General features: G+C 44.2%; 1 protein-coding gene across 4 annotated transcripts; it reads right to left on the reverse strand.

Annotated features, from left to right (window-relative positions):
- Window positions 1-4,398: 4,398 nt before the first annotated feature.
- PTGR1 (prostaglandin reductase 1) lies at window positions 4,399-25,575 on the reverse strand. Of its 4 annotated transcripts, none has more exons than XM_065046360.1 (11): window positions 17,055-25,575; window positions 15,922-16,016; window positions 15,090-15,196; window positions 14,143-14,188; window positions 13,380-13,439; window positions 11,992-12,159; window positions 10,352-10,469; window positions 9,934-10,089; window positions 8,253-8,358; window positions 7,394-7,512; window positions 4,399-5,915 (listed from the first exon to the last, which is right to left on the reverse strand). In XM_065046360.1, the coding sequence occupies exons 3-11, from the start codon at window positions 15,193-15,195 to the stop codon at window positions 5,805-5,807; spliced, it is 990 nt and encodes a 329-aa protein (XP_064902432.1). In that variant the 5' UTR covers window position 15,196; window positions 15,922-16,016; window positions 17,055-25,575; the 3' UTR covers window positions 4,399-5,804. The 4 variants fall into 4 exon arrangements, with proteins under 4 accessions (XP_064902432.1, XP_021154404.1, XP_005499257.1 ...); XM_021298729.2 differs by having other exon boundaries at window positions 17,050-25,575; XM_005499200.3 differs by lacking the exon at window positions 17,055-25,575 and having other exon boundaries at window positions 15,922-16,145.
- Window positions 25,576-26,100: the final 525 nt, after the last annotated feature.

Genomic DNA, 26,100 nt, shown 5'->3' on the forward strand with positions numbered 1-26,100 from the left:
CAAGAACATGGGGTTTCAGCGTTTAACAGAGCCTAGATATAGCAAATAAACATTTTGCCCTAAATGGAAGGGGTATAATTAGCCTGGGTAAAACCTTGAGCTGCATGCCCTGCCACATGGGTATTAAGTACTACCCTGGAGAGGTCAGTGGGTGCATTTTTTTTGCTTGCTTGTTTTTCCATGTGAAGGAGTGAGACAGTAGTGAGGCTGAGTCACTCTTCCATTGAACTCTCAGATCTGCACTTTGCATGAACAGATCTGACTGCTTTGATCTCATGATCTGAAAAGATGTCTTTAAGAGGGAAGTGGTAGATGCCCAACTGACTTGAATGTTTGGAAGAAACTTGATTTATGTGTCACATGTAGGTTTCTTCTGAGGGCTTCAGGAGGAAGTTGTCCTCCCCTGAGGTAATGACTATGGTCTGTTTAATTTGGCTATGAAATGGCTGGGATCTGTGCCTTGCTGTCAAACCGGCAGAGTGGGATGTTTTTGTCTGCAGGCCTGTTAGGTGGCTTGCTTTCCAATAGTGGGCTGCCCAGCTGCAAGAGAAGTACTTCCTTGAGCACAGAAATTGGAACACATGACTGGAATGAGGAGGCTTAATGAGAGGGGACCAACTATTGTGACCCTTGGCCCTCCCTTTTCACGGCGGGTGGACAAGGGAACTGTGCATTATTAGATTGTAGTGGAATAGTGACACTCCTTAACCCCATCCATGTGTTCTGAAACTGCAGTCATGTGCTTGGGGAAGGATTCTCTTAGCCACCTGCACATCTCTTCCACATCTTCTCCTGCAGCAGTCAGCCTAAGTTCATCTCCAGTTAACCATCTGCTTTTCATTCTTTCCTTGACCTGTATTAAGCTAATCTTGGATTCTGCCCCAAATGATTCCAGTAAGAGTATTTGTAATCTAATGTTTAAATTCTTCCTGTTCATTCTTCAAAACTATCTAGATCTAGCAAGGACAGAAAACAACTTCTATTGTTTACCAGTGTCAACAAACTGTGGCACAGCAGCTTCTCTGTGCTGTGTTCTGTGACATGCAACTTTCAGCCACCCAAGGAGTTGGCTTGTGGAATATGCTGGTGAAATCCTTGCTGACTCCCGGTGGGGGGTGGGAGAGGCTGACTGGTGTGTGTTGTTGACCTTGGCTGGATGTCAGGTGCCCACCAAACCCCTCTTATCACTCCCCCTCCTCAGCAGAACAGGGGGAGAAAATGACAGGAAAGGTCCTGGCTCAAGATAAGGACAGGGAGGTCACTCAGCAATTAGTCACAGGCAAACCAGATTCAACTTGAGGAAATTTACTGCACTTAAAAAGAGTAGGATGATAAGAAATAACAACCGATCTGTAAACATCTTCCCTTACCCTTCTGCCCAGGCTCAGTTTCGCTCCTGACTCTTCCAGCTCCTCATCTCTGAGCAGTGAAGGTGGATGGGGGTTATGTTCAGTTCATAACATGTGGTCTTTGCTGCTCCTTCCTCCTCATGCTCTTCCCCTGCCCCAATGTGGGGTGCAGTGCTTCAGGAGCAGACTGCTCCAGTGTGGGTCCTCCCGGGGCTACGGGTGCTGCCAGAAAACCTGCTCCAGCCTGGGCTGCTCCATGGGCTGCAGGGGACAGCCGAACTCCCCATGGGCTGCAGGGGAACCTCTGTTCCAGCACCTGGAGCACCTCCTGCCCCTCCTTCGGCACTGACCTTGATGTCTGCAGGGTATTTTTGCTCTCTCCCTGCTGCTATTATGTAGCTCTTACTTTGCTTGTCTTACTTTTTCTCAAATATATTCTCTCAGAGGGCTCCACTTTGGCCAGCAGCAGGTCTGTCTTGGAGCTGGCTCTGTCTGATTTGGTGGAAGCCTTTGGTGCCCTCTCACAGAAACAAACCCTTCAGCTGCCCCCCATAATTACCAAAACCTTGCCATGTAAACCGTTAACATGCTGACAACAGGTAGTGCAAGACTGAGAAGCCATCCCGCTTAGCAGAGGCCTGGATGTGGCATGGAGCCTCTGCTCTTCAGCTGAAGCTGTAACTGTGTACCAACTCTGTACCAGGTGCTGACATCTTTATCTGTAGGTCTTCCTCAGACAGAAGACCAAGCACCAAATTATAGGGTGCTCTGAGGGGCAGTGGGCCCTCTACTTGATTTAGCTGACTGAAGGTTGAACTATACCTGTGGAATCCTTATTTTCAGTGGAGGTTTTGTGCAGGTGAGAAGCATGCCCAGACAGACGCTTCCAAATTTGGTAAGGACCAACTAGATGAGTGTGAGGAACTTGAAGTCAGGTGGAGATGTCGGGGAAGCATGTCCATGCGAAATTCAACTTTTTTCTACTCTGGAGGGGGAAAGCTGAGATAGTCCAGGTTCGTAGATGGAGATGGTGAAGTGCATTTGGCAGCTGTGTGAAGCCTTACCTTTACCTTAGGTGGCTAAAAAAAAATCTGTGACAGATGCAAATCTCCACAAGGTGGCAGTGACTGTCCGCGTTTATACATAGATTTGTAAGTACAGTCTGGCTCTGGGGATACCTTGTGTCTTCCCTTTCTGACAGCACTGGGGTAAAGGTAGGGTCTCTGGGTAATGTTCTAGAGGAGAGACAATGCATGGGTGGTGGATTCCTACTATCCAGGTGGCACCATCTGCCTGGCTCCCAGGAACAAGAGCATCTCTGGGATGGGTGTAGTAGATGTGTGAACAGATTCCAGGGACATGAAGAAGCCAGACATCGAGTCTAACTGCATCCGCTGAGGAAGAATTTCAGACAGGGCTGGAGTCTTCTCACCTCCACTTGAGTCACTCCATTATGTTTCCTTAGGGTAGGAATCAAGTTTGATTTTTCACCTTTCTTTGCATCTGTTTCAAGCTCCTCTGGGAGAGGAGCCTGGGGGAAGAGCAAGGGCCGGCACCACGAACAGTCCTCTGAACTGTGAAGCCTGCTCATGAGGGAAACGAAGTGGCCAGTTTTACCACCACTAAGCAGGATGGCCCCAAGGGCTTTCAGCTTACTGAGAAGCAGAGCCCAGGTTGAGCTAGAGATGAGGAGCTGAGGACAGGGACAGGATGTGTCCCCACACACACAGCAGGTACTGGCCAGCAGCAAGCCAAGCTCTCAGGGACCTGTTTGGAGCTGATGCTGTCTAGCTGGGTGAGGGTGTGAGACATGAACAGCTACAGACAGAGGTTGTGGGAGCAAGGTAAGAGGAAAGGATCTGAAGTATGTCTCCCTTGCTTCAATACAGGCTGCATCAGAAATGCTTCAGGGTTTAAGGTTGGATTTGATTCAGCTGGGGAACAGAGCTCACATAAGAATGGTGTCCTGACTGCTCTGGTGGTCACCCAGCCTGGATGACCATGAAAGAAGCTAGCAGGCAGCATTGCACTCCAGGAGTAGTACCTCAGTTTCAGCAACCCACAGCTCCTTGCAGCAGTTCCCAGGGATTCCTGAGACCACCCTTGGTGTGGCAGGCCATGGTCAACTCCTCAAGGCTGGTTCCCACTGTGTCCTGAGCTCAGGCAGCTTATTCCTGCCAGCCCCAGCCTCAATTTGCTTAGGAACAAAAGTTGCAATATTTATTAGACTGGAACACCTCTAATCTAGACACTATTTCATCTTGCACAGACAAGACTAAGGCATTAAACAGTTAAACCACTAGTCTAGAAATCATATCTATAAATAAATAGCTATGTAGCCAACAGATGATGAAGTCTGCAGCTGTTTTCATTTACGATTATTAAATAAACTGTTCCTCTTGCTCTCATATTATATCCTCAATGGACTGGGATCCTAATCCCCCGTCAAGCCTACTTGCTAAGTGTAACTTAGGTACTGGCAGAGACATGGCCACGTGGACTGGAGAAAAGCAGCACACAAAGACCAGAGATGACCCATCAGAACAGCCCCAGCTGCAGGGCCACTGAGGCATGGGCACTGCACCCTGGGCAGAGTGGATTCCCTTTTCACCTTTGCAGATGTGTGCAATGGTGTAGTGCTGCAGGCAATCCCTCACACACCTTTGGACAGACAGTGGGACCACCAAGAGCTCTCCCTTCCCAGAAAGCCACCAAGTTCAGCTGCAAAGTGACAGTGTCAGCAGAGGGGTGACGGCAGCCAGCATTTGCGTGCTCACATGCCAGAGGACAGGCTGGACCACCACGGTTCTACTGACGCTCTGCCTGCAGGCACACGTGGTCACATATGGGCAGAAAGGCCTATCCCAGCAGTGCACCACTGCACCCTTGCTCTCCATGGGGCACGTTCAGCTTTGTTACACCGATTGTACTCATAGGGTTAATTTGCTTTACCAGAGGGGAGAAATATAGGGAGTTTTCATGACCTTCAGCCTAGTTTGTGCCACTGACACTCTCAATCCTATGACTGTCAAAAAAAACCACAAACAACTTTTTTTAATACTGCCTTTTTATTTTCATTGATACAATGTGGAAAAATTCAGGTATCTCTCCATAAGCCTTAGAACTTTGATCCTGATCAAGCTCACAGGGAGAAAGCACCACGAGACCTCCAAACTGCCTAACAACACAGGATATTATCGTCATTACTCACATGCTGGCAGCATTCCTAGTGCATAACAGAGAACTCTGATTTTCAGGAGGAAACAGCTATGTTCCTCAGTGAAGTTCAGAGGTTGGGCAGGCTCAGGAGAATTTGATTTTACAAAAAAAATAATATTTTGGGGGGGTAAAACAGCCTTACGAAATCAGCTGCAACTCATGAAGTGTGAAATCTATATGCAGATAGTGAGGGGAACATACACATCAATATTCTATGAGAAAGCAGGCTGAGCCAGAATTAGTCCACTTAGGATAAGGCCACTTAGGATCTCTCTTCACAAATCAATAATAAAACCTAAAAAAATAACAAAGAAGTCCTCACAGCAGTTGAAGAAGAATCATATTCACCTTCAATATCTGTCTGTATCCCACAGTAACAGGTTCTTGTTTTGGCTTTTTCAATACATCTAAGATAATTATTGTTACTAATCTGTGTGTCTCCTTCACTCAGCACCACGTGGGTCCTGGACACAGGTTTAGCACAGCTAGGGCCAGCACATTGATCTCATCTTCCAGGAGAGCCAGGGTGAACACCATGGCAAGGTCAGCTCTCAGCTTGGACACCAATGGCCAAAGCACTCAAGGAAGTTACCTGTCCATGTCACCTGTACTGTGACATCTGCTGGGATAACTAAGTGCTTGTAATATTTTAGCCACACTGTGTTAGCTGCAAAGAGAACTATAACACAAGCAAAGTATGCATTGAGAGAGTTATTTTTTTTCTTTCCATTATCTCAAAATAACAGAGATATCTACATTTCTTCTTGAAAGTTAAAAAAAAAAAAAAAAAAGCCAGCCAGTGAGGAGGCTGGGAATCCCCAAGTGTCGTTAGCCTGTTCTTTGCTCTTTGATATTAGTTTAAAAATTCCCTCTTGACAAGTCCTGGGCCAAATCAATACGTAAATATTAGTCATTAGATATGCCATCATTTGTCAAAACTTTTGGAATTGCTTTTCCTTTCCACAGGCCAACACTTAGAAAGGTTCAACCTACTATTAAATCTGTTACAGTTCTGAGAAGGTTCACTAGTTTTAAGGCTTTCTTTTTTGTGTATAGCTTTGGGAATAAGCTCTTCAAGAGCAAAGCCATTGGCATATCATTACACTTATTAGCTAAATCATTAATGGAAGTTATCATCACCAGCAAAAAGACTGAAACATGCCTTTTGATTAGTGAGTTAAAAACACTTAACAGAATCACGTTCTCCTGTGCCAGTCTCCCAGAAATACTGGATCTTCAGACTTTCACAATAGCTTTTCCAAGATTTTCTCCCTTAAACAATCCAATGAAAGCCATTGGCATGTTCTCAAATCCTTCAGTGATGTGTTCATGGAACTTCAGTTTTCCCTGTCAAAAGGAAGAAAGGAAATTGATGAGTTTTTGTGCGCCAGCTGCCTAGTTTACACCATTGTCTGCCTGTATTCAGCACTGGTGAGGCCACACCTGAAATCCTGTGTTTCACTTCTGGGCCTCTCACTACAGGAAAGACACTGAGGTGCTGGAGAGAGTTCAGAGATGGGCAACAAAACTGGTGAGGGGTCTGGAGCACAAGTCTGATGAGGAGCAGCTGAGGGAACTGGGGCTGTTCAGCCTGGAGAAAAGGCTGAGGGAGACCTTGTCGCTGTCTGCAGCTACCTGAAAGGAGGTTGTAGCATGGAGGGGGCTGGTCTCTCCTCCCATGTAACAAGTGAGAGAATGAGAGGAAATGGCCTCAAGTTGTGCCAGGGGAGGTTTAGGTTTGATATCAGGGAAAACTTCTTTATGGAAAGGGTTGTTTGGCCTTGGAACAGGCTGCCCAGGGAAGTGGAGTTACCATCCTGGAGGTGCTTAAAAGACATGGAGATGCGGCACTGAGCAACATGGTTTAGAGGTGGACTTGGTGATGTTACGTTAATGGTTGGACTTGATGATTTCACAGGTCTTTTCCAACCTAAATGATTCTATGATGCTCAGGAGGCTAAAATTGCAACCAAATTTTCTCCAGCTTGCATGTTTCACTCGAAACATGCAAGCTGGCATGTAGCAGGGTAACTTTGCAAAACTAGGTAGGATGTTGTGAGGATCTGCTTTCTTTGTAAGACAGAGCACACAGCAAAGGTCACTGCTATAAAAACACACCAGGAGAGATTTAATGCTACTTGGTCCTCAAAAAATAGGCAGGTAGGGGATTACTTTGTCAATGCCAGGCCTGTCTTTACCCATGAGGAAGTATGGAATTGCAAATCCAAGTGATCAAAAGTTAAGCTATCCCAAATCCCCTTGTAAAAGCTAGAGCTTCTTAGCCTTTAATGTTCATACTCACAAGCTTTTCACAGCCATGAACTGAGTGTTCAACTCAGCATCCATTTAGAAAAAATAAACTTAAGAAATTCCTTATTAAGACCCTCTAAAGCCCAGGTTCCAAATCTGTTAAAACATTCATACTTGCCAGTAATTTCAACACACAACAATGGGAATCCTTTCTCATACTACAAACTAAAGGAGACTTCTGAATGAGAAGTGGAGGAATCATTCTAAATATCAAACTCTTTATTGCAAGAAAAGTGTTTTGAATTACCTGGAATTACACATCCCTTTTCAACGCCTACATGTATTCTGGAATGTATCTACATCTACAAACCAATATTGCAGTTCTCAGCAAAGCAGAAGGGATCAGGCATGTTCACCATGGCATCAGTGTCTCCAAAAGGCTCAAAGAGCAAGTCAGGTGGAAGAGGAATATCACGCTGAGACCTCAACTCAACAGCTATGACAAGAGACTCCTTGCAAAGAGGGAAGCTATGGTGTGAGTACACCTTACAGAAAACTACTCCTTCCTTCCTTACCTCCACAACCCATTTTAGCAGTGCCTTCAGAGCTTCCTCCCGGCGGTTATACCAGCTGGTCACAACAAACCCTTCCATTCTAAGCTGTTTGAAGATCATTGGAAAATGCACAGAAGTCCCTGCAAGAGAAAGGAACCAGCAAACCAGCTGCAATATCCGTTTCATTTAAAACAAGACCGAAGAGCTTTTAGGCAGTAAAGACCACCAAATCACTTTGTTCCAGCCAGAACCAACTGCTACTTTTTTCCAGGCAGAATTTTCAGGACAGAAGGCCAAGGATTCCTGGACAGACAGCCACCCAGGGAAATAAACACCTGGTCCATAAAGCTGCAGGGCTAAACAACTGACACTTCGGAAAACAGTTTCATTCACAAGTGGCCTCATCTTCAGCTGAGAGTTTTCATCTGAGTCCTGGAAATACTGTTATGACAGCTTGTTTGATTAGCCTGCCATGCTCTCACGCTCTTCCTAAATCTTGAAAAAAGTGACACACATCAAAAAACTGCTTCCCTCAATCATAAAAATGTGTGATAGTCTCCCCAGTCTCAAAAACCTGCCCCATTTTTAAAGTGATCTGGGAGTCCAAAGCCAGTCAGTTGTCAAAGAGAATCCAGACCTCCCATTTTTTCTAGAAGGCAGGGGCATGAGTGCACCAAGGGGCATGAGTGCACTTACACACAGACTGTGGTCACACTCCCGCTGTCCCAGAGCAGCTCTTAGTTACCCAAATGTGCAGACATACACATACTCAAACAGCATACGGAAACAACAATAAAATCTCAAGAGACACCCATTAAGTCAGTCTCTCTGACATCACCAAACAGCAAATAAACTTAGACACAAGAAAGCAGCCTCGTACCTTTCTGAGGCACAGTGTCATTGTACTGAGACACGGCTCCGCAGACCACAATCCTTCCAAACATCTTCATCTGGTAGACAGCAACACTGAAAAATTCTCCACCCACCTACAAGAACCGGAACACATGCAGCATTAGAGGCAATCCAGTGCTGCGCATTGACTGCGAAAACCTGCCAACCTTGCATTGTTGCATCAACACGTTGCATCGAGGAGTAGACAGGTGAGTTCCACTACTCCAAAGACTCAGTGGCTGCAGAAACCCTTATACTTAGTCAGCACCTATGAGGACTTAATGTCACTCTTGTAAAAATTAGTTACAAACACAGGGAATCGGTGTTATTTCTGAATCTGCTTCACAAAACTTGATTCAGAAGCATCGGGCAGGACTTGCCCTTAGATCCCTCTTCCTAAGGGGCATGTCTAGGGGCACTAAGAAGCAGCACCTTTGCTTTTCCTCCACACCAGTCTGCACTTTTCCCTTTTCACATTATGGTGATGACAAGTTTTAATGACTCCCTTCTCCCACATAGGGATGTGCTTTACTCAGAAGCTTTTAATGGAGCAAAGCTGTGAGAAAATTTACTGCTGGGGAGAGCTCTGCACAGAAGTTGGAAGTGAGAGGCAAGGGAAGGATGTGACCATAAAACCTGTTTAAGACCTTAACAGCACAGGACATTAAATTTGGAAGGGTGAGCCAAGGAAACCAGGAGCTCCTGCCACAGAGGCAATCATTTTGTCCTGGCACCATGCATTCATATTCATTGCCAGGGCAAGGCGGGTGCATTGCGACCCACACAGAACGACCGTGTCATCATCCCTGGATCAGCAGACAGGCTGCTGAGAGAAAAGACACGCTAAAGGTGTGATGATGGCTGCCCTTTAAAGCAGGTGGATAGCCAGGGAATTTTAGGCTAATTTCTTTTCAGCTAATACCTCTCTAATAGGTATTATATTACCAGGTATAATGCACACATTAGCTATACTAGGAAATTTAAAAAGCCAGGGCTTGTTCTCTGGCTTGAAGGTGAACTGATATGGTTTGACTGCATCCATACTGTTAAACTTTCTTAGCCTCCAAAACAAGATGGTCATATTAAAAAAGCCTATTGAGAACAGACCAGAGCCCCCATTAACACCAGATGTACCTGGGAGAGGTCAGAAACCCTCTATGGGCCATTACAGCAACTTTACAAGTGGGTCTTGAAACTCTTCGGTTGTTAGGTACCAGTGTAGCCACCTGGATCATGTCATGTGGGGCCATCCATGCTCAGGCCCCTTCCAGCAACAGCAGAGAACGGCCTGTGGTTCAAGGTGGGGCCAGGGATGGACTGGAGCTCTCTCAGCATCAACTGAATGTTCACCGTGACCCTCACCTCCCCAAAATGTGCCATACTTTCCAGAGAGTGAAAGCTGCTTTCTCTCCATTCCCAAACATCACCAAACATCTAGCTTTGCCTTTCAGTGGTTTTTCTTTCTGTTACTGCCCAAGTCAGCCAGAGAAATAAGTGTGGGAAGGGAACAGGAAAGCAATAATCTCTTACAGAGACCATTTCTCAATTAGATGGAACTCAATACCAAGTTCCTGGTGTAGTCTTCAATTAGATGTATACAATTTGAGTTCCTGCTTTAGTTTAAGGAAAATGACAGTCAGCTCAGGGTAAAGCCCTCTCCCTGAACTCACATTGTCAAAGAAACAGTCGTAGCCATCAGGAGAGGCTTTACGCAGCGCTTCATCCAAAGATGTAACAGTCTTGTAATTAAAGGCTTCATCAAAGCCTATGCTTTTCAGATAGGCAACCTTGTCATCTGAGCCAGCACAGCCAACCACTTTGCAGCCCTGCAAGGAAAGGAGAAAAGCATTTCTAAACATACCTTCACAACACAGGCTGACACTCACAGAGTGCCGGGTGGGGGGCTCACACTTAAAGTCAGGCTGTCATCACCATATGAGTTCCTGAGCTCTAGGAAACATTCAGCAAGCTCTCCTAGATCCTCAGGAGCTTGTGCTGCCTCAAGACCTTACTGTAGGCATGCCTTCAGGGATGCTTGCCCTCTTCATCATGCATGGCCTGCAAGCATGAGCAGTGCAAGGCACTTACCCCAATTTTAGCGATCTGCCCCACCACAGAACCCACAGCACCAGCTGCAGCATTAACCAGCACCGTATCTCCTGGCTTCACCTTGCAGACCTCCAGCAGACCAAAGTATGCAGAGAGGCTGTGAAGCAAGAATGCTCAGTGAGGAATAGAAGACACCAGACACAGAGATGTGACTTGACAACATTGAACTAAAATATTGTCACTATCAGAACAAGTTTCACTTTTCCTGGAGTTATATAATCATTTCAGTTGGAAAAGACCTTTAAGATCATTGAATCCAACCCATTAATCCAATCCTGCCAAGTCCACCTCTGAACTATTTCCCTAAGAACCTCATCTACACACCTTTTAAACACCTCCAGGGAGGGTGACCCCACCACTTCCGTGGGCAGACTGCTCCAGTGCCTGACAATGCCTCCCTCATTCTTCATGAAATGCAAAAATTAACCCAAACTTCTTAATTTGGCATTTTCTACAGCCATCCCAGAAAAAAACAGATGCTCTACTGGGAAAGAGGACACTGTGGCCGAAGACTACCTTAAGTGAAAAGAGTTTTCCTTGTGCTCACTAGCCAAAAAAAGAAACACAAATCTGTAAGGTGCCAACTCTGTTACAAACTGGAGGAGAGAGTAAATCCAAGCTAGACAGAAATCAGCTGGTATCTACCAAACTGAGGCAAAGGTTAAACAATAGACATCACAAATCAAAGCTGGCAGAAAGAGATAAAAATGGTGGCAAAAACTTGCAGAACTGATGGGCACACTGCTCCTGAGGACTACTGTGCAGAGCTATGGCTACTCAGTGAACCACTAAAGTTTAGCTCAAACAGGTTCCGCTGATCATATAAATACAGAATGACATCAGGCTCCACAAGCTTCCCGAAGCAACATGAACAACTGGCCCAGAATCCCAACAGATTTTTCTTCTAACTTCTAAATTCAGGATTAGAGCTTCTCCCTGGGTCCGAACTGAAAGGATGAACTGAATCTAGCAGCTGTCTGGAAAAACACACATCTTGCCTGATGTCAAAATGAAATCTGAGAAGTTCTGCATCACACACAATGTTACAATCATTTTGAAAGCCTTCTGTGTAAACAGGGCTGGTCAAGTCCTGATTTCCTGTACAAACTACAGAGAAAGAGAGAAGAAATGTGAGAAGATGCCTGAAAGACTGCAGAAGTGAATAGAGATCCTGAAGCACAGCAGCTCTGTCTGCTGCAGTACAATTTAAAGGACCTCTGTTTTGCTGCACAATGTGACAGCTGTCTTTTGCCATTTTGGGGGCAAATCTGGAAATATGGTGAAAGCTGAAGAGCCCAATCAAGCAAAAGCGCACTAGTCCAGGTACCAGTGAAGTTTGAGTCTTTCCACTGAGGTCAATTCCAGTCCCTCCTGGATCCTCTCCCTACACTATTACAACTCTTCAAGGAAAGGAACCATAATCTTCAAGGCAAATCTCCTCTGACCAAACTTCAGGCCCTCAACAGGGTAAGGCCATCTGGAATCACACATGTTCTTTCCCAGAGTGAGTAGACAACATACTGGCAGAACAAGATGAGGGAAAAACATGACACAAGTAGGCAGAAATATGCTGCACAGTGAAATCCAGGGGATTGCTGCCTTTGGATCTCAAGACTTACCCTGGCATGCCAATTGTCCCAAGAGCCACAGATTTGGGGAGTGATTCTGGCCAACCAGAAGGAAGGAGTAGTAGATCTTTCCCATCAGAGATGAAATGCGTTCTCCAGCCACCATTAGCCACAACACAGGACCCCACGGTGAAAGCAGGATTCTTGCTTTCTACAATCCTGTTTAAAAGAAGAAGAAAAAATAATACTCCTGTCAGAGACAAATCATTACTGGCTCTTCCCTCCCGTATTCCTGTTGCTCTGTGATGCAGGAGAAAGGAAATATTTTGCATCAGGACATTTAGCCCACACCTGCTGATGCTATAGGCTTCTGATGTACTTCCTGAAATGTCTACAGTCTGTCATCACTAGGGGTATTCTGGTGAAAGATGATTCTAGACCCAGCCCTGCCCACAACAAGTCCAACATTCCCACATTGATGCCGACTTTTTTTTAACTAGCACCGGTTCGGTGTGAATTCAGACTAGGCTTCTGTGAGCTAGAAGGCAGGAAAGAGGATGCCAAGATTAAAGCAAGATGTCAGAGATAGGCTGTAACAAGCAACTCCCTTTTAGACAACCTTATTTAAAGGTTGTAGAGGATCCACCTTATTTAAAGGTTGCAGAGCTTGAAGATGGGATCTCTTGGGGTAACAAAACCAGATAGAAAGCAGTGTCTAACAACTGGGAGAAGTTCATACTTGCAGTCTCTCTACACCAAATTAAAATTCAACTTTTTTGGCCAATGGGAAAACTACATTGGGAAGGGGTAGGTAAGCAGCTTTGAAATATTGGAAACAGTCGCCCTTCTATTCATCAGGCTTGGTTGTAATTTATCACAGCCCTCATATTCCTGCAGAGAAACACAAAAGTCAAAGGCCACGGATGTTCCTGGGCAGCAACTTAGAGGCAGCACAGCAGGAACAAGCTGACAAAGGGAAACATCTGTACAGCTAAATTACCACGACCTTGGGAAGGATAGATTTAAGGGTAGGTAACCTTTTGTCTAGAGATGTATCTTAGGTGACACTGAGGTATTCTCAGCTGGAGTAGATGGCATGCACAGTTTTGGGCATGCAATTACTAGCACAGCAGATTCTAAAATGTGAATTTGAAACTTATGGGAAGTGCAATGGTTGATCCTTCATACCTATGCTTGCAAAAAATTCATTTGAAAACATTATTGCCAGAATATAATGATTGTGTCAGATGCCTAAATGCTCTCCAAGAAGGCAAAAGAGGTTCTTAGAGAAAAAACAGATTCCAGCTAATTAAAGATCAGAATACAGCTGCAGATGTAGACTCAAGTCAACAATAGGTAGTGCAGGCTGCAAATGTCCTGAATGCTAGTATAGTCCTTTGAGATCTGCCAAGTGTATGGATAAGAACTGAAGAACTTACCTGGCAACTTGTGTGCCAATCATTATGTCCCCTTCCTTCATTTCCATTTGACTGTAAGGTCTGTAACACAGGCAGAGAGATGGCTTACTGCAAGCAACTTCAAAGATGTCCCAGATTTTCTGTGAAGCAGTAGCTACAGTCTGACTCAGAAAGAGAGCATAAGCAGTGACACTGAACAGATCACAAAGCGATTGTTACTTTAACGACCTAACGTGAGGTTTTCCAGGGCCAGCCACTTAAGCATCCCATCTTGAGTGAATATTGGCCTAGACTGTTGGGGACACAACAGCATTAATCTTCCCAGCATGATCCACCACTCCAAGAAGGCTGAGACTCTGACAGTAGGGTCCACCAGACTTCTTCAAGCTACCCAGTCTCCCTTAGCTTGAACCACCACCTATTAACAAGGACATATCAGCAGTTTCATACTTATAATATGTATCGTTAAGTACAGGAAGCAGCTACTGCAACAGGGCTGCAGTCTCACTTGAGCCTGTTGCATTGCAGTGGAAGAGACATGATAAGGAACAACAGTAAAGTTCAATAAAAGTCTAGGGCTACAGCATTATCCTAATGCCTGGCTAAATCTGGAACAGCTCTGTATTGGGAGTCTTGTAATTAACACACACTTTCTAAAAAGCAGACAAAGGCATCTGGGACTCTGGCAACAGGGGATGCTCCCAGTAAATGTTCTTTTGAGGTTTAAGTGGGACATCAAATAAGATATCTTAATGAGCAATTTAAAAAGAAGAAAAATATATACCTCATGTAAGGATCAACACTGAGAAACACTGATTCAAGCAGCAACTCTGCAATAAAAGACAAAGTAAATTCCTAAGCATTAGCAGTATGGTAAAGCATAGTTTCCACAAGTCAGGCTTTCAGCAAAAGCTACAGGAATTTTAAAAAAACATATCCCACCATCCTTTAGGGAAACACTACCAGAAAGGACTACTACATTCATTAACTTTGCCTGGATTATCACTGTGTTACAAAAGACACTTTCTACGGTGTCTCTGTAGCAGGCTAGCTTCTTTTCAGCCCTATTTTCTTTATCTGCCTCCTCTCTCTGTAGAGAGCTCCAGATCCCATAAGCAAAACACTAATTTTCAATCCTGATATAAAATGCCTTTCATAATTCAGCCAGCAGAGGGTGGTAAGAAACCTTGGCACAGGTCAAATATAACTACTTCACTGCCTTAGACAGAAAGCATTAGGCTATCTTTTCTAGGAAGCCTAATCCACTTTACTGTCACTAGTTCTTGGGAAATACACTGTTAAACAAACTTAAATTTAAATTCTTATTCACACAGCAGTTTTCACCATTTGTCTCCACCTAATAATACTTTTCCTTGTGTGTGCTGCAGTGATCTAGTTAGTACAAGTTATTACTACTATTATTATTATTATATTTGTGTGATTAAGCAATGTGAGACTGCAAAAGGCTGCATGCTGGAGTTAGAGGAAGTCAGCCACTGTTTTAAAGGCTATTATCAGAAGGCAATGTGTCTTAAAACCCACCAAACCCTTCAGCATATGTGTTCATGAGCAATCGCCCTTCACTGCTAAGGTGCCTGGCTTGCCACAAGCCATGCCAACCCATTTTCAAAAATGCAGGCCAGAAAACATACAAACAGTTCAGATGCACAGCCATTTGTCAGCAACCAGACAAACTCCAGAAAAAGTAAAAACAGGTGGCACTCCACTCACGTCCATCTTTTAGGTTTGGTAGCTCTATCGTTTTTAGTTCAAAGTCACTGGATTTGGGTAAACCATCAAAATGCTTCTTCAGAGCCCAGGCCCTGGCAGTCACCATCCTGCAAAACAAACAGCACAGTCAAAGAACACCTGTCAAAGAGATGCCCAGTGATGCTGGGCTGGTCGTGGGGGTTGGTTGAGACTTTATGAAGCAGAAAAGTATCTTGATAACCTGCTACTACACAAGGCAGACTCTGCTTGCATCCTATGGCAATATTTCTGGATGAAGAAAATGTCTGAAAAGCCCCTTCATTCCCTAAGCAACCCACAGCTCCCTTCAAACTGCCAGACCTCCCTGTCTGCTGGCAGCAAGCCCTGGCATGCAAAGTCAGCCCCAGCAAGATGCACAGCTACTGCTCTAAAGAAATTGAAGAGGGGAAGATCTACTAGTTTAAGAGAATAAAAAATCCCAGAATCAAACCAACCACACACACACCAAACCAACCACACAAATAAACAACCCCCCTTCCCACAAAAACCCAAACACAGACACTTAAAACTCACCCTTTTGCATTGATTACATGAGATAAGTACTGAATGTAAACTTTTACAAGCTGGAACAAAAGTGTGAGAAATACAAAGGCAAGAAAGACCTCTCTCCATGACACCCCGTATGTTGAAAGAAAATAGTTTTCCAGTTGCCAAGGTCAGGGCTTGCAACTAGAAGCATACTGTCACCAGCATTTTCTATACAAGGTGGAAACAAATTGTTTTACCCTCACAGCCCCTTTTTCCTTCCTATAAGCAAGCACATCATCAAAGGCAAAGAAAGAGAAATTTATACTTAGAGCTGGCAGGTGGAAAACTGCGTCTTCTGTTGTAAAGGCCTTCTGCACCAGACCCAGTTGGTGGCTGGACTCCTTCAGTCACACACAGCTTCTAAAAGGCAAACCCACCCGCTTTTATTGACTGAGTAAGTACCGCCCTCAGTGCATTTCCACTGGAGCAAATGTAAACCCTCAGTAAACTTGTGACAGAGCATACTCAACGTGATTCAGCTTTCTCCTACTAAGATTTGAAATCACCCTTAACAGACCGCCCCAATTCAGCAGCCAGCCAAGTTGCACAGGAATGCAACGTGCTGAGCCAAATAAGAAAACCCCACAGTCCTAGAAACCATGAAATACGGCAGTGTGGAGACTGAAATTATCTCCCAGAGCAGTTTCTTCAAATCACATTTTACCCATCCAGCCCTAAAACTCTTAATTGAAAGTGAATATAGAATTAATCATTCAATCCATCATTTCATTCAGCGAATGATCCATACATACACCACTATGACAAGGGAACACTATAATGACATTTACAGAGTGAGATGTCTGCAGGCCCTCAAAGGACACCTGTACCCACATCTGTGCTCTGACATCTTTGATGTTCCCAGTGCACCCACCAAAGGATCAGAACTGGTGGGGCTGGGCCTCTCCACGCTGGGACTGCTGGCATTGCAGAGCCACCTTAAGAGACAGCAGAAACCTTTGGCTTTTTGCCTCAACTGTGTTCCAATAAGGCACGTGGCATGCGTCACATCCCACTCTCAAATACTAGTGAGTGGGGAGAGGTGACTCAGGTTCGTGGGTCCCCTTTGATTGGAAAACAGTACACACAGTACTTAAGATCCACAAAGAAAAGGCTTTTATTTTGCAGCTTGGCCCAAATGGTATATGATTTGGTGGCAGAAGGATTTACGTTACTGTCGAGGGTTTAGATTGCTGGGTGACAATAAAGCCCTGGCAGACGTGTTGTTAACCTCCTCTCCTCCCCTTACTTCCCCCTTTTGCCCCTCCCTCTCCCCCCTTCCCACTAAGGACAGGCGATTGGGAGGGAAAGAAAGACAGAGAGAGAAGAGTTGGAAAAGTGAAAAATGTTTTACTAATGCTACTAATAAGAATACAGAAAATAATACAAAATATACAAAACCAATCTTGAAAAGTCCCAGCAACTGCAGAGCCGGCACCCGAAGTCCTGGACTGGACTCTGCAGCCAATCGGAGCTGGATTCAGTCTGTCACTTGGCCTCAGTTCGCAGGGACATCTAGCAAGGTCCTCTCCTAATGTCGGCCATAAGCAAAAGGGACGAGATCCTCGTAATCTGCCACTTTTATATGAAGTATTCACGTGAATGGAATGTTATACACAGTTGGTCAGTTTCTCGGTCACCTGTTTCTCGTTGCTGCTCTCGTGAGATGTGAATCTGTGCTTATCAATAAGTTTGCATCCCATTGCTATGTTTACCAAAACATGTATCTGGTTTTCCAGGAAAATGCAGCTAATATGAAGCTTTAGCTGACAGGCAAATTCACTAAAAGAGAAACTTGTTTTTTAACAAAACCAAGACAGTTACTGTAGGTTTGTTTGGTAAACATTAGAAGTTTGCAGGATATGCGGGGCTGTAAACTTTATGTTACTATGTTACATATAAGAAGGAAAGCAAAAAGGTAGAAGTAGGGGGAAGAAAGAATAGAGAGATTTCACCATCCTTATGGCTCCGCTTTATGTGTGATGGAGTTCGCAGTCTCGGGTCCAGCAATGTGCTGTGTCCTCTGGTGTCTTGTTCAGTTCATGTAGTGAGACTGGTGGGCAGAGTGGTCCTCAGGATGGGTGGTGAGCACCACCAGTGCTTGTACAAGGTGGGCCTTTACAGCTCTCTGGGTTGCCTGCTTGCATCACTTCTGGTCTTTTGTGGAGGTGTTATGAAGGAGAGGAAAGTCTGGCGGGAAAGGGTGATTGCGAAAGATGGACAAGTCTTGGGACATGTTGAAGGGTCTCAGCTTTTCCCCTTTGTGCCATGCTGGGTGTATCACAAGATGAAGCTATATGCCCTCCAGCACGTCCCCCACCTTCTGTATTGGCCGTAAATGCCAGCTGCTGGCCTGATCTGTGGCTCCTGTCGCTCCCTAGCTTGTTGTTGATATGTAAATTGCAGTTCACCCTATACTCAATGTATCATCTCAATGTTTCGGCCATTATCCTTATCAGTACATGACAGCATGAGAGAAAACTTTGTCCAGGGACTGGCTTCAGCTTTTATTTTTCATGTGAAAACAATCAAGTGTAATATGAAGGGTGGAAAGTGTGAAGAGACCAATACGTAGTGGCAAAGACTGAACTACTCATTAGGAACAGAGACCTGAGTAAATCAACAAAAGTTTTTAAAGATGTACAAACAAGGACCAGGGAGAACAGGGCGAGCTCTCTGTAATTTATTATAAAGCAAAAGCCACAAGACCCAGTAACTCAAAAGCACTCAGCAACTTTCTGGGATGAGCCAGGGGTATTCCTCGTTCCTCAATGAGAAAGAAACACAGCACAGGTGAAGGATTCCTGAATTACAAGTGTGTGATGGGGAAATCTATAGCAGGGCATGTATAAAAGCATAGAATAGTGTGAGTTGGAAGGGACCTTCAAAGCCCATCTAGTCCAACCCCTGCCATGAGCAGGGACATCTTCACCAGATCAGGTTGCTCAAAGCCCCATCCAGCCTGGCCTGGGATGTCTCCAGGGATGGTTCATCCACCACCTCTCTGGGCAACCTGGGCCAGGGTTTCACCACCCTCACTGTACAAAATTTCTTCCTCATGTCCAGCCTGATCTCCTCTCTTTTAGTTTCAAACCATTACTGCTTGTCCTATTGCAACAGGCCCTGCTAAAATGTCTGCCCCTGTCTTTCTTACAGGCCATTATAAATACTGAAAGGCTGCAATAAGGGCTCTCCAGAGCCTTCTCCAAGCTAAACAACCCCAAGTCTCTCAGTCTGTCCTCAAAGGAAAGAGGTTATAGTGCTCTGATCATTTTTGTGGCCCTGCTCATCAAGCTTATGGTCAAAGCATCCTGCATTCATCAAATAAACAGCCAAAACTAGCATTCCTTACATCCCACATACAACCACAACAAGAACCGTGCTCACAGAAAACTTATCTGCAGCAATCGCCATCTGACCCCAAAAAAAAAAGAAAAGAGAAGCATGTGGCACTCCCCTGGCATTCCCATCTGCTGCTGTATTTGCTTTGGTATCAACGGAAGTGATACCAAATTCCCTCCCGATAATTTGGTATCAGCGTTGCTTATCTGTACTTTTCAGTGACAAAAGATACTGTGACAATGCAGCAACAACAAAGCAAACTCATCAAAGGGACTTAGAGGAGCAAAAGGTGAGAACAGGTTAACACAAAACTGACCACACAAGCAGAAGGTGTTTGTCCCAGAAGCGCGTCCCGTATCCAGACACAGGTACCCAAGTGCTCCAGCCAGGAATGACCAGGGACAAGGGATGGTGGCCAGGCTGGCAGCCGTGAGCCAATGTGCCAACAGTGATTCAGAAACATTTGTCTCCCATACAGTCCCACCTCTGTGAGTCATCAGTTTTGAATACTTACTTTTTGTCTCTTTCTCATGTGTGCCTCAGGGCTCCAGCCCTGTTCTTTACATTCCCACCATCATGATGATCTGCAAATCTAGGTGGCATCACTGTTAGCCATTTCTGCTTTCTGTGACACACAGATTTTTCAGCAGAGCAATGACCCTTCCTCCAAATGGTACTGAACAACTTTTATTACATTTAGGCTGAACTTTGAGAACAAGACGGATTTTCTGGTGACCACTTCTCACCTTTTACTGAAATTGCAATTATTATAGCCATCTCAAGGCTAGTGATGTTTTCCATAGGCTACAAGACAAAAAGCCCCAAACCAAATAAACAAAAACCAGGACATGGACACGTGCTTGATGAATGGATTCAGAAACCAATCTCCAGGTTAACAAACCAAGATTATTTTGTATTTTTAGATAAAAAATCATAAGGACTGTTAAGGAATATGTTGCTTAAGAGTATTAAAGAACTCGAAAGCACAAACAGCAGTGATGCAACATGTGATAGCCACAATCTCAGGTCTAAGAACAGTAACCATTGTGGTATAAAACTATTTTATTGTCAGTGTCAGTGGGTTCAATTAATACATTTCTTTTGTGTATTTTCTGTAGAAAGTGTTTCCTCGGCCATTATAATCATTACTGCAAAGAGGCAGCTATGATAAATACTTGAGAAAGGACAGTCCACAAAGATGATAAAAAGGCTCTTCTAACAATAATTCACTTCCGGCAAGTCCTGGATAAAAAAAGCAGGTGATGAATTTCTGTCTGATATTCTCACAAAAGAACCATTAAAGCTTTTCCTGAAATTGAAGTCCAAAACAGCATTTATTCTGATGTCCTTCAAACCCTTCTTGTACTTTGGTCTAGCCCATCAAGTTATCAAGGAACAATGCTTTACATTAATCTCTATCAGGTTTTTTAATAAAGTCATACACCTAGGAAAAAGCTTAGACTCACAGCTTTGTGCACTAACAATATAGGTAAGGAAGAAAAGAACCAGTCTGTGTTCAGACACTGCAGTTAGTGCAAACTGCAGCCGAGCTGCAGGCAAAGCACCTTCACACAGGTTACTACAGCTCAATCCTCAAAATCACCACGGGGAAGGAGGTTCACAATTCAAGGGAAAATACGAGAGAACAAGGAAGAGGTGAAAACTGGGATCCCATAGAAGAGACTAGCAAGTGGAAAAGAAGGTCAGGAATAAAAGAGAAGACAGACTAGCCTGAGAAAATCAAGAGAGTTTGATGGGAGGCAGAGGAGATGATGGTGATACCTGGAATTTGGGAATATTTGCACTAAAGTAGAAGAGTGGTAGTGCTTTCAAGGGAGGAAGTGTCAAATCAGCAAAGTTAACTTTCCTTAAATAACTCCAACTAATATTTGTATCCTGTGTGGTATGGCTTCCTAGCCCGGGCTTGCCCAAATCCACCCTTGAGGACAAAATCATCTTAGAAACCTGTTAGTTACAAATAAGTTCAATTCAAATATCAGGTTAGTTTAATAGTTCATCTTGCTGCCAGTCACAATTAATTTGCAGATACAGCTGTGGTACTTGTTTCCTTTCACCTTCATTCTGAAGCAGGAACAGCTATGCTCCCAGCTACACTGGAAGAAAAGGGTATGATTAAAAGCTGAGTAAAGTATATCTCTCAGACATAATCAGTCTGTAGATTGGTGCTGAGGAAAAAAAAGCCAACCACCACAACAGCAAATTTGTTCAGGAAGACACGATCTCATCTAGTCCCTTCCTCCAGACCCAATTTACACACTCTCCTGCAGCATTTCAAAGCAATCTGCCAGGCACCAGCATAAAGGACTTTCTAAATACTTCTACAAAGGACAAACAAACTAACATAAAAAGACTTCTTGGCATTAGAGACTGTCAAGAGAGACACAGTTCAGAGGCTACCACAGGATTCCCCATACATGACAGGATTATTGATTACCTGGGAGTGAATATTGCCTCAAATCCTAAGTGCTTACAAGTCTTAGCAAAACTTGTCTATTCCTCCCCTCTGGTTTAGCTATTACAATGCTCTCTCAGAAATTGTTTCCTGTGGTGTAAAACAAGGACCACCCCCACACTACTTTTAGCAGACACTATACTTCCAACATCTGAGCAAGCATGACGCTGCATTATTGAACAGTAAGTCTGCAACTTCTCCTTATGCAATGCTATGAAGCCCTGGAAGGAGATCAAAAAATGGAGGTGAGCAGTCACCGCCTAGTAGAAAGACTGTGCTGCCCTGCACTCTGTTCAAAGGCTGTAATTCCAACAAAGGTTCAAAAGTCCTGCTGCAAGTGCATATGGGGACAGGAAAAGGGAAGCCAAGACCTGCACTGAAACAGGGCAGTTGCCCTTCAACTTTTAGAAACCACATGTAAAACGACAACCATAAGAACGATGTCTGATAAGAAAGAATAAACAAGAATAGGCAGGCAGACAGGACACAGCAGGTGACCTGAACTGACAAACCAAGCCAAGGCTAAGGGCCATCTGTGATTCCCTGGTCACTGCAGGACCCTTTTAAGCTTCTTTCAAGCACTCTTTATATTTCCCCCTTGCTTAAATGTTGACATGGTCCAAGCACATGCTGCAACATCAGTAAATGAAGTTTCATCAAAGCTGTTGAGATATACTGCGACGTAGAGTCACTTCGTGCATTTGCAGGGACATGCTTCTTACTGCGCTACCCAGAAAGATGTTTCATTTGCTCGATTTTACAGCTGCCAAAGAAAACTCAGTTTTTTTAAAAGCTCCATTAAGCTTAAATTTCTAGAAGACTCCATTTAAACTAAACCCTAAACTTCTGACTATGGCAAGTAATTTTACTTTAGGAGGAAAAAGACAAGAAACCTCAAGCTGGTATCTGATGTTCTAAAGTTACTGCAAGAGCTTTGGGACTTACTAAGTCTGACTGCTGGCTTCTCCTTTCCACATTTCTCATTACTTACCTCTACAAAGGTGAATTTTCTTTTCATCTAAGTTCTCCCAAGTGATATTAAAAATAATAATTAATAATTAATTAATAGTAATTAATAATAGCATAGACAGTGGGATCAGGTGGACACTCAAAAAGTTTGCAGATGACACCAAGCTCAGTGGTGTGGTTGACATGCCTGATTGACATGATGACATCCAGAGGGACGGATGGACAAGCTCGAGAAGTGGGCCCATGTGAACCTCATGAGGTTCAGCAAGGCCAAGTGCAAGGTCCTGCACCTGGGTCCAGGCAACCCCTGGTATCATTACAGGCTGGTGGATGAGGGATTGAGAGCAGCAATGTGGAGAAGGACTTGGGGAAATTAGTGGATGAAAAGCTGGACATGAGCTGGCAATGTAGGGAACTGATCGGTCCCTTGTACTCAGCGCTGAGGAGGCCCTACCTCAAATTCTGTGTTCAGTTTTAGGGCCTCTCACTATGTGAAAGACATTGAGGTGCTGGAGAGAGTTCAGAGGAAAGTGATGAGGCTGGTGAGGGGCTGGAGTGCAAGTCTGATGAGGACCAGTTGAGGGAGCTGGGGCTGTTTATCCTGGAGAAAAGGAGGCTGAGGGGAGACCTTATTGTTGTCTACAACTACCTGACAGGAGGTTGTAGCAGTGAGGGTGTTGGTCTCTTCTCCCAAGTAGCAAGTGACAGGACAGGAGGAAATGGCCTCAAGTTGTGCCAAGGAAGGTTCAGATTGGACATTAGGAAACATTTCTTCCCAGAAAAAGTTGTATAGCAGCGGAACAGGCTGCCCAGGGAAGTGGTGGAGTCACCATCCCTGGAGGTGTTTAAAAGACATATAGATGAGGCTCTTAGGGACATGGTTTAGTGCTAGACTTAAGTTACGGTTGGACTCTACGATCTTAAGAGTCTCTTCAAATCAAAATAATTCTATGATTCTTGCAGACCAGAATGCCAACTGTATCTTGGGTTGCATCAAAAGGAGTGTGGCCAGCAGGTGGAGGGAGGTGATTCTGCCCCTCTGCTCCACTCTGGTGAGACCCCACCTGGAGTCCTGTGTCCAGCCATGGAGCCCTCAGCACAGGACACACATGGACCTGTTGGAGAGGGGGCTGAGGAGCCACCAAGATGATCAGAGGCTGGAACAGCTCTGCTGGGAGGACAGAGAGAGTTAGGGTTGTTCAGTCTGGAGAAGAGAAGGCTCCGGGGAGACCTTATTGTGGCCTTTCAGTACTTAAAAGCGGCCTGTAAGAAAGATGCGGACAGACTTTTTAGCAGGACCTGTTGCAATAGAAGGGGTGATGGTTTAAAACGTAAAAGAGGGGAGACTCAAGCTAGACATGAAGAAGAAATTTTTTACAATGAGGGTGGTGAAACACTGAAACAGGTGTTACCTCTGGTACTTTGTGAATATCAGCATCTCTTCAAATGTGCAAGACTTAAAGTTGTCAGTGTCAATCCCTCAGGGAAGCACTACACATATTTTATGCAAGTGGAGATTCAGAAGACAGTCCTTCTCCAGACTTCTGGTTTCTCTGGCTACAGCTTTTCCCACCTGTGAACCCCAAGCATGCACTGGTCTGTTGCACTTGTGTGCTGAGGGGGATTGCCAGCCTTTTCCGGCCTCACTGTTTCCTCCAGGACCTTTCTTTTCAAGGGTTGTAAATCTTAATGGGAATATTAGCTCACAAGAGGAATAGGCTCAAGCAGACAGAAACCTACCTGATAAGGAGACTGCAGCGTCACCACAGAAGAAACATCTAGTGAGTATCCAACTTGTGTAGATTAGAAATGTACTTCAGTCTCAGTTATCTGACAGAATAAAGGTCAGAATATCTAAATTGACTGCTTAATATGAATAAACACCAGCTGAGTCTGGTGGTTAACGTTTGTTCTTGCTTCCCTTCTCAAACTGTAAGATTAGTGAATTTCAATGTCCTAATGAAACTTTGAACAACTGACTGGGTTTGCCAGTTCACCTGTGGTCCCAAATTTCCCAGGAAACTGAGCCATAACCTGCACTAGTGGATCTCGGATACTGTTGATTGCTGCAAGGAATTCTGTACCTGCTTTAGACTGAGAGAAGCATGTTTTTTCACATGAAAAACATTTTAAGCAAATAAAGCTGCATAAACACAGCCAAGAATCAGATACAGACACGTCCCTTATGCAATCTCCTGTAGTATCCTTACTGCCCAACTGGTGAGATAAATTGGTGCATAACTGGATAAGAAGGTAGAGGATTGCAGGATTGTGCTCAGTGGGGCAAAGGCCAGTTCACAGCCCATTACTAGTGGCATCCCTTGGGGATCACATTAGCAGCCATAACGTTTGATGTCCTCAAAAAACACCTGGACCTGAAAGGACAGAGTCCTTCTCCACCACCCGGAACTTGGACCAGCTGCATTTGGAGCACTGTGTTGGGTCACCAAGTTGATAAAGTGACTGGAAAATGTAACATGAGGAAAAACTTCAGAGAAATGGCTTTGTTCAGCCTCCAGAAAGCAAAAGCTACAGGGAGATCTACAACTTTATACAGCTGCTTAGCCAGACAGCACTGAGAAAATGGAAACCAGCTCATCTGAGGGGAGTGCACTGCAGCAGGGTAAGACATAATGAATGTAGCTTGCAAGACAGGCTTTTCCAATGATGCGTGGAAACTTTGGGGATTTCCCTCCCCACCCCCCAAACCATGACAGGGTCAGATATTGGAAAAGGCTGCCTCAAGAGATTGTGGAATCTCCATCATTCAGAATTTTTATGTCACATGCCTGTAAGCAATCTGATCAGTCTGGTCTGGCTTTGCCCAGGTGTACAGACTACATGACCTCTCAAAATCCCTACCCTATTATTCTGTGACTACATAATAGCAACTAGAAATCTAATCATAGAATCATTTTGGTTGGAAGAGACCCTTGAGATCATGGAGTCCAATCATAAGGTAACTCTAGCACTAAACCATGTCCCTAATTTCATTTTTTTAAATTTTTTTTTTTTTTTTACTTATTATTTAGCATAGGTTTCTACAGGATGTTCTTCAAAATACCTGACGAACCAGAAAACTCTCATGGGAGATTTATTCAGCATGTACACACTGTAATTTCTTTCACCAGAATTGAGATCCTGAGAAGAAAAAAAAAAAAGAACAGTTATCTCCTCTGAACCAAGAATCAACAGTACTATAGCATGACTTGCAAAAAAACCCCACCAAAACCCAGAAAACAACCCTTACAATATTTGTCTACCAAAAGAGCTTTGTGTTAAGTTCAACCCATGAGATAAAAAGAAACAGGTGTTGCTTTACCAAAATAGAACAGCATCTTTTATATATCTGCTGTGACCAGGCTTTTAGTCCTTAAGAGATTCTAGTGAGCACACTAGTGAGTTCCAACAAACCCACGTCTTTCTGAACTGATAACTATCATTAATTTTGTGCTCTATTATCATGTACTTACTAAATCAAACCCTTTCCCAATTCTTAAAGTACTCATTTCACAAACCAGTGAAGATACACCATACATTTACCTTTGCAGAGTGACTTCAGAGCTAGGAAAGTTATCTGCTATACATTTAGTATAATGCACATTATGGTATAATAATACTAAAAATTATCTTAGATAAACAGCTGCTAAAAATACCTTTACC

Source organism: Columba livia, chromosome Z (assembly GCF_036013475.1).
Source record: "Columba livia isolate bColLiv1 breed racing homer chromosome Z, bColLiv1.pat.W.v2, whole genome shotgun sequence".
Lineage (NCBI taxonomy): Eukaryota > Metazoa > Chordata > Aves > Columbiformes > Columbidae > Columba > Columba livia.

Bases quoted from the DNA above. Each gene is read 5' to 3' on its own strand.
- PTGR1 (XM_065046360.1), bottom strand. From the start codon at position 15,195: ATGGTGACTGCCAGGGCCTGGGCTCTGAAGAAGCATTTTGATGGTTTA. The intron at 8,359-9,933 runs GTGAGTTCAGGG...CGGTTCTTGTAG, and splicing joins ACGACTGTTTCTTTGACAAT to GTGGGTGGAGAATTTTTCAG. The intron at 5,916-7,393 runs GTAAGGAAGGAA...TCCTTTTGACAG, and splicing joins TGCTAAAATGGGTTGTGGAG to GGAAAACTGAAGTTCCATGA.